General features: G+C 42.2%; 1 protein-coding gene across 5 annotated transcripts in view; it reads left to right on the top strand.

Annotated features, from left to right (window-relative positions):
* The first annotated feature begins 1,991 nt into the window (after nucleotides 1–1,991).
* Nucleotides 1,992–9,014, top strand: part of Cltcl1 (clathrin heavy chain like 1) — a 101,278-nt gene continuing 94,255 nt past the window's right edge. For all 5 annotated transcript variants that reach the window (XM_048785130.1, XM_048785128.1, XM_048785129.1 and 2 more), the window contains exon 1: nucleotides 1,992–2,138. In XM_048785130.1, the coding sequence (XP_048641087.1) occupies nucleotides 2,097–2,138 (42 nt within the window). In that variant the 5' untranslated portion in view covers nucleotides 1,992–2,096. The remainder of the gene's footprint in view (nucleotides 2,139–9,014) is intronic.

Here is a 9,014-nt window from a genome sequence, read left to right as displayed (position 1 = left end):
TCCTTTCTTTTCTTATCATTCCCTTCTCTTTCTTTCTTTCTTTTTTTTTTTTTTTCTGATACTGGAATTGAACCTAGAGCCTCCTATGTAGTAAGCAAGCACTCCTAACACTTGAGTTACATCCCTAGCCTTCTTTAATTTTGAGATAGGATCTCAGTTGCCCAGGCTGGCTTCAAGCATGTGATCCTGCTGCCTTAGCCTCCTGATTCACTGGGATTATAGACATGTGCCACTGCACCCAGCTATATATTATATAATCTATATAATATATATATATATATAAACAATATTTTAATCTGCCTTTGGTTTATGAGTAAGGGTGGGCATATTTTTCATGTTTAACATCACTCATTTCTTCTTAATGAATTGTTCATGTATTTTGCCCAGTTTTTTATTTGGTTGTTGGTTTTACTGAGTTGTAGGAGCTCACCATTTCTCCTATAAAGATAAAACAGCACAAAGGATTTAAAGAATTTTTGTTTTGTTTTGAGGGTTGTTTCATTTCATTTTGTTTTTCAGGATTACCTGGCCAGTTACTCACCAGTTGTGAAAATATTAACATCCTTTTCAGGTTGGGACATTTTATTCCTTGCCAAGTACAGACACTGGGTGAGGTCCTGATTTATTGACAATCTCGTCATTCTGCTTTACAACAGTATTCTTAAAATTCTTTTAAGATATAACTTTTTAGTTTGACCCCTCCCCACACCTAAAAGAAAAAAGAAAAAGCCCTGGGGAAATGGGTACTTAGGGTCACAGGCACTATTGTCAAAATAAATTTGGGAAATGTACTACTACCCACAGCAAGTCAGCTCTCTTGTTAGGAGATAAGACCACAGATGTTGAAGAGCAACCTGCAGAGATCTTGACTAACATCAGAAAAGAGATTTTTAATTTGAAAGTGAACCTTCCATTCTATTCTTTAACATTTTAGGCTACTAGATAGTCAAACTATTGTGGAAATAATTGTATTGTTGACAGTGGACTTCATTCATCTCTTAAAGTTTCCAGAATTTTTTTTAATCTTTTGTTCCTTGTTCTTTGGTCTTATATCTGAGAAACCACTGCCATATCCAAAGTCATATAAACTTACCCCTGTCTCTTTGTAAAGTGGTAGAGGGATATTGATTACACCGCAGCAGTGCCTATGCTGAATGCCAAAGTCTTCCCTTTCCTGACAAACATCTTTTAAGCAACTTAGTCATCTGCATGCAATGCACATCTTCAAATGCTGGGCTGCCTCAAGAAAAATACTGACCCCTGGGCAAACCAGGTGTGGGGTCGAGTTTCCAACCTGCTCCCTACTACTACTGTTGAGCAACCTCATGCAGTCCAGGTTGTTTGGTTAGCTGCTACTGGATGATCTCAGCATTGATACTCTGAGACAGAGTTCTCTAGAAATCTTTTTGAGCCAGGAAAATGTTTCCTAACGGAAAGGTGGCTGAACCTTGAAAAGGAACACATCTGTAACACGTATTTGCAAGACCCCCCCCCCATTTTCATGTTTATGTCACTCCTCTGCCTGAATAAAAAGCGGCCCTGAAAGCAACAGCTCAGAGTTTGAAGTAGAATAAAACATCTCTGCCCCTTCTCTACAGGAGGAAAGCTCGCTCTAGGCAAGGGCAGTGTAAAAACTTCGTTTCTCTCTCCGGAAAACTTTCGCTTAGAAGTTGCTGAGAGTAGTTCACACTCACTCCCCAGCCCCCACACACATACTCTGGACACTGGTTAATGGCAGCTTAGAACGAGGTACACCATCGGCAGCATTCCCTGGGGACGCAGTCCTCCTGCCCTCACACACCTGTATGGACACCGGTCGGGGGTAGCCCAAAAACCAATCCGCGTTCCCGCGCATATGATCTGGGGTACCTCAGACGAGCTAAGACGCGCTGGGGTTACAAGAGTGCTGGCATCCCGGTTGCTCGCGGAGTAATTTTCGCGGACCCTCACAGCGAGCGGAGGGATCCCGCGCAGGGCTCTCGCGTGGAGGGGCGCGGTACTAAGCGACCCGGGACAGTGCGCCTGCGCAGCTGTGGTCCTTGCCTCTGGTCAGTCCGCGAGAGGGGAACCTGGGCTGCCTCTTCCCCGCGCCTACCATGGCTCAGATTCTCCCTATCCGCTTCCAGGAGCACTTCCAGGTGAGGTTGGGCTCGGGCGCCGAATGCCAGGCGGACACAGGGAGGGGGAAGAGTGTCGCATCCCCAATTCTGTCAGCTGCGCTCCGCCCCCCTCCCCGCGCGACGACTGGACCCCAGGCACTGCCCCGCGCCCTCAACCCCGCTGAACCGCTGACCGACAGGGGACTTGACCTGCTATCTCAGACCTCGGCTCTCGGGTGGACATCTCCGGACCCCGATCGCGGAGGCCACACGTCTGGACCGGCTCCAGGCGTTGTCGCTGAAGCCGGTACCCCGAAGGGCGATTAGACAGGGTCCTAGATACCTGGACCGCTGAGAACTCCTAGGGTGGGAACTGGAAATCTGCCGAGAAGCCCCACTTTTGTCCTTGCAGAAAGCTTTCACGTGTACCTTTCCAAGCTTTATCTCTTAAATCCTGTGTTCAGCCGTCAATTTCTTCCTTTGTCTTGCTACCCTTTTACTTGAGTTACATCTGTTGGCTGTCTTTGTCCCTAGGGTGGCTCCCTGGGGGAAAATAGTCAAAAATGTGTGAACCAAGAGAAAAATTAGGCATGAAATGCTTTTTTGAATATAGTAATACTCCCAAAGTTTGGCGTTTTAATGAGGTCCCAATTTGTTCTCCTTATGTGTTTGTGCTTGGGGAAAATAAGGACCGGGCACCAGTGTGTGGACAGGGTTCAGTAGAAAGCGGAGGACAGTTCAGAGCACTTAACTCCCATGTCTCTTGTACCGCTTCTGTAACAGGGAAAGAGTTCTCACAGTTTGTAGGGCGGGAGTTTCAGCTAAAGGCTCTAATTCTGAGTTGTTTAAGTCAAATCATTAGAATCTCTTAAGCTGGTGTTGTTTATTCTTTTGTAGATAAGAGAGACTCAAAGATGTTAAATAACTCACTTTATTAAGAGCAAGATTCAGACTCAAGTTTTGTTAACTACAAAGCTGTACAGTGACAAATGTAGTTGATTTCATCACACAGGTCATGTTTTCATAATACATAGTGCTGTAAATCCCTGATCCTGCTGTTCTGCCTTGTTCCTAGCAGATAACTTGGAGAAAGCAGAAGCCATAAACTGGGATGTGTTCACTTTCATGCCTGCAAACTAACACCCTTTTCTGCCTTCTTGTTACCTCAGAAGGGTGTTCTGGGTTTTATTTGTGTTCTGGATCCTATATCCTCCCCTTTAATAGGGACCTTTTCTCAGTAGCAGCTTCCCTTTCTTGGGTTTTCATCCATTCTCTTTCAGGGACTTCTTCCTTTTTGTGTTTAACAGTGCTCATAAAAAGCAAACCTCTTCTCTCCCCTTGACCTCTTGAAGCTCTTTCCTCACAGCCAGACATTGTGAAAGAACCACCTTTCTCTCCATTATTTCTTTATGTTCCTAAATGACAGACAGCCTGGTTTTTGTACCCCACCCCCATTCTGGTTCCCTGAATCTGTTCTTGCCAAGGCCACAAGAGATTCCAAAATTGTTTTTGTAAAGGACCAGATAATATGTGTGTTAGATTTTCAGAGCCACATCCAGTCTCTGTTGAGTGTTCTTCCCCTTTCTTTACCTTATAAAAATGTGAGAACCATTTTTAATTTGAGCCTTAAAAAACACGCTGTCATTGACCAGCCTCTCATAAAAAACAAACTCAAACTCCCAGCATCACACACATTTTCCAAAACTTCCCAGCTGCACTTGACTGGCCCTTCAGAGTTTCTCACTGGGAATTGAACTTAGGGGCGCTTTACCATTCTCAGCCCTTTTTATTTTTTATTTTAAGACAGTCTTACTAAGTTGCTTAGTACCAAGCTAAGTTGCTGTGGCTGGTTTTGAACTTGTGATCCTCCTGCCTTAGCTTCCTGAGTCACTGGGATTACAAGCATGCACCATTGCACTCAGCTCCATGTGTTTTTAATAAGTCTCAGACTGTTTGTATGAGAGTTAATAGCAGGCTATCATTAAGAGCTCCAACTAAGGCCATACTGAAGATACCATAAGTAAACACAGGTACTTACTGGCTCTGTGAATTTGGGTGCATATTTTGTACCTCCATCCTTTTGTCTATAAAATAGGGGTAAACAGTTGTATTAGTCCTTTTTCTCTTACTGTAATGAAATACCTGAGACTGGGTAACTATTTTATAGAGAAAAGAGATTTGTTTAGCTCATGTTTCTAGAGGTTCCAGAACATGGTGCTGGCATCAGCTTGGCTCTGGAAAGGACCTGATGATAGATGGCATCAGAGTAGTGGGATTGTATTAGAGGGGGAGATCACATGGCAAGACAGGAAGCAGGAATGAGGTTTGCTTTTTTAATAACCTCACAGGAACTAACTCAGGGTTCCATTAGAACTATCTTAATCTCTTCCCAAGGCAGCCTCCAGAGACCTCCCACTAGTTTCCAACCCTTAAAACCCCACCATGCTGAGACTAAGCCTCAACATGTAAACCTTCAGGGAACACACTCAATCCATATCCAACCCATGTCAAAGGTATAATTCTTATAGAGAAGGTTTTAATAAATATAAAGTTTTGTATAGAATCTGACTCTTACTTAAGCACTGTGTCCTTGTGCTCTTCCTTATGGCTGGTGCTTACTGGAAAAGTGGAAAAGAGTCAACAGGTTCTTCAAATCATGTTCAGAAATGGGTCTCCCCTTTCTTGCCAAGTAGCTTCTCCAGTTTCCAGCCAGGAAGCTAAGATGCCATTCCATTGGCTCTTCCTCCTGTTTTTTTGGGGGGGTGGGGTGGGGTGGGGTGGGCATCATTTCTACCACTGTCATCATGACTGCAACCACTCTAGACTGTACCATTCTTTACTACCTTAGAGGTGGGTACTAGCTTTGTCCACCCACTGGTCTTGCCTTCCTTGGTCCTTTCCCTAGAACATAGCCATAGTAATCTCAGAGAATCTACCTAAAGTTCTTCAGGGAGGGTTGTTCATTGCCTCTGGGATGAAAATGCCAGACTCATTTTAATTTGAGCCTTTCAAGCTCTGCCGAGTCCAGATCCATCACCTGCTTACCTCTATTGCTGTTCCCTTTGTGTCCCTTCCAGAACACATTCTTCCCCTCACCCTCTCATTACCCAGCTTATTTCTACTAAACCTTCCGGAAGTGTCTGCTTAAGTCACTCTTCAGAATCTGTCTCTGACTTGTCAGGGTTGGGAGTCCTTCTTCTGTGCCCAGCACCTTTAGGGCTTCTTTTATAATAGCTCTAATCCCATGGTATTGTAGTTGTTTATTTCCCCTACTAAATTGTGAGGCCAGGGAGGTGCTACTTAAACTTTTGTTTTATATTCAAATATCTGATTTGGAATGTTGTTATATTCAAATATCTGATGTGGAAGCTAGTTTCTGTTTGTGATGTTTGAGCATGTAAAAGAGCTGAAGGGCTTAAAACTTGTACACCTTGATTCAGAAGAAGAATAACTGAATGATTTGGTGGTATAGAAGTTCTATGATGAGCCCTAAATAGTTTTTTCCCAGCTATATCAAAAAGCACCTGCAGCTGGACATAGTGGCATATACCTATAATCTCTGGAGGCTGAGGCAGGAAAAAGTTCAATACCAGCTTGGGAAATTTAGTGAGACCCTGTTTTAAAATAAAAAACTTAAAAGAGCTGGAAATGTAGCTCAGTGGTAGAGCATTTGCTTAGCATTTTGAGGCCCTGAGTTTAATCCCTAGTACTGAGGCAAAGGGAAAAGCAGCTTCAAGGTTGTAACCTGTGCTAATGGACAGCTCAATGTACAGAAAGCAAAAATGTGTTCCATCAAAGTTTTGAGCTAGGGGCATAGCTCAGTGGTACAGCACTTGCCTAGCATATGCAAGGCCCTGGGTTTGATCCCTAGCACTGGAAAAAAAAAAACTTTAATTATGTAGTTTATCCCTATGTACTACAGTGATGTTCTAAAAAGGTATAATGTGGTGAACTATGTAAGTTGTGGGAGAATGATGACCACAGGTCTTAATCTATGCTGCTCTCCCGGAAAGAATGTGAGAATGCTCAGGAGCTTTAAAAATACCTGTGATGCTGGGTGCAGTGGCTCACGTCTGTAATCCCAGTGGCTAGGAGGCTGAGACAGGAGGATTGCCAGTTCAAAGCCAGCCTCAGCAATGGGGAGGCGCTAAGCAACTCAGTGAGACCCTGTCTCTAAATAAAATACAAAAAAAGGGCTGAGCCTTCAGTAGATGAATGGATAGGGAAACTTTTGTGTGTGTGTGTGTGTGTGTGTATACACACACAATGGAATATTACTCAGCATTAAAAGAGAATAAAACCATGGCATTTGAAGGTAAATGGATGAAGTTGGAGAATATAATGCTAAGTGAAGCAAGCCAATCTCAAAAAAAAATAAAGACTAATGTTTTCTTTGATATGAGGATGCTGACTCATAATGGCAATGGGCGGGGTGGGAGGGAGGGGGGAGTAAGGGAGGAATGGAGGAACTTTAGATAGGGTAAAGGAGGAAGCAAAAGGGTAAGAATGATGGTGGAATGAGTTAGACATCATTACCCTAAGTACATGTATGAAGACACAAATGATGTGAAAATACTTTGTGTACAATCAGTGTCTTGAAAAATTGTGCTCTATATGTGTAATATGAAATGAATTGCATTCTGCCATTATGTATAACAAATTAGAATAAATAAATAATTTAGTAAAAGAAGAGGGGCTGAGGATGTGGCTCAGTGGCTGAGTGCCTGGTACCCTCCTGGGTTTAATCCCTGGTACCCTCCCCCACACACAAAAAAAAATACCTGTGCTTATTCAATCAGAATCTCTTAGAGATGGGCTGGAGCTGTACCCAAAACCCAGTTGGTTTGGTTTACATTGCCATTAGGTAGTTATTTCTGCCTCCCCCATACTGGGGATCGTACCCAGGGGCACTCTGCCACTCAGCTACATCTCTAGTTTCCCCCACACACATACTTTTTGTTTGTTTTTTAAAATTTTCTGTTTTAAGACAGGATCTTGCTAACCTGTCCAGCTAGCCTTGAATTTGTGATCCTCCTGCCTTGGGTTCCTAAGTAGCTAGGAGTGATTATAGGTGGGCAACACTGCACCCCCCAGCTTCATTTCTTGAAATGGTGTTTATATACTAAGACAGTATTTGGTTCATTGGGTCCTAAAATTTTTGCACACCCATGTAAAACTTTTTTTAAAGTATTGTATAAGTTGGTAAGTTTTGCCTACAAATGGACTGATGCTCCTGGTATTGAAAATACATACTGGCCAGTTATTTACCCTCTGACTTTGTTATTTACAAACAAAGAATAGGCACCTGCATCAGCTGGGGTATCTGGAGGGTGAGCCTTGTGAAGGTGCCCATTACCATGTCATTGTGAGTGACCAAGTAGTTAATGAACTTGAATAATGGGGCCTTTGGGGGAAAATAAATTATCGCCATAGAATATGTTCAAATGTTTTGATCCCTAAACTGCACGAGATTCCCAGTACATTTTGAGTTTTTAAGTTGAAAGAATTATTAAGTCTTAGGAAAATTTTAGTCAAAATTCTTCTCATACAAGGTGCTAAGCAACTCAGTGAGACCCTGTCTCTAAATAAAAAATACCAAGTAGGAATGGGATGTGGGTCAGTGGCTGAGTGCCCCCTGAGTTCAATCCCCAGTACTAAAAAAAAAAAAAAAAAAAAAAAAAAAGTTCTTCTCACTTCTCAGGTATTTCAGCATTATGATTATGCAGTGGGCCATAGTTTAGAATAAGCTTTAAAGTAATGCACTTGGGGACTAAGAGCCCCAAGTAGAAATTGTAAATTGAAAATAAAGTTTTTTGTTTAACCTCTGGCTTCCTCTCACCAGAGAAAGTCCCTATTAAGGAAGTCACTGTGTCTTTCCAAAAATGATTAAAAATATTATTCTTCTGCCCTTTGATTTTATAACTTAATGCAGTGTGAAGATCTTCCCTTAAGATTACATCCCATCATAGTATATGTTCAACAGAATTGTTTACTGATATACTCCTCAGGCAATAACTTTTGGAACCCTATCACCCCATCTTCTTAAGTATTTCTTTGCCTGCCCCTGCTCTTCTTGATTGTTTCTTCTCTATACTTCACTGAGTCTACAGCTTTCAGTCTTTTCTCTCACATTCTATTCTGTTTCTCCTGCTCAAGGCCTCCTGGTGCCTCTGTGCCAGAGAGATTACCATCGTTTTTGGCTAGCTGAAGAAGGATGTCACAAAGCTGGGACAGCAAAGTTCAGTGACAAAATTAGAATCCAAACAGATCTTGACAGGCTAGAATCCAGCTGGTTGACATTTAACAGGTATAAATATAGAGTCTTATGCATTAGTTTTAAAATACAGAAAAAACTTGTAGGGATGTAACTTGAGAGAGGCTCTCTTAAAATACTATATAAATGTCATTATTTAACTATCCCCAAACTAACCTACATATAGAATGTAAGTTCTGACAAATACCTGAGTATCATTATTCTTCATAGGCCCTCATTGACTGAGTGAGCTTCCTTTTTAAGCTAGGAAAAGTTGGTTGGTAAATTTGGAATAAAAACATAAGAAACTGTATATGAACTAAATCTGACTCCTAGAAAAGAATCTTCTGTACTGATTACTTAACATCTGTGTGCTAGGCAGGACAAAGCAGTGAATGAAGCTGGGAAAGTATATTAGACAGCTTTTTGTCTCTTTGATAAAATACCCAAGAAAAACAACTCAGAGAGGTAAAGATTTATTTTGGCTTATGGTTTCTAATGTTTCAGTCCATGGTTGACTGGCTCTGTTGTTTCTGGGCTTGTGGTGGGGCAGTATATCATGGCAGAAGGGCATGCCAAAGTAAAACTGCTCAACTCATGGTACCCAGGAAGGAGAGAGAGAGAGAGAGAGAGAGAGAGAGAGAGAGAGAGAGAGAGAGAGA

This window comes from Marmota marmota, unplaced genomic scaffold (genome assembly GCF_001458135.2).
Source record: "Marmota marmota marmota unplaced genomic scaffold, marMar, whole genome shotgun sequence".
Classification (NCBI taxonomy): domain Eukaryota; kingdom Metazoa; phylum Chordata; class Mammalia; order Rodentia; family Sciuridae; genus Marmota; species Marmota marmota.
Note: the sequence above shows the minus strand (reverse complement) of the source record. Positions and strands in the feature narration are given on the sequence as shown.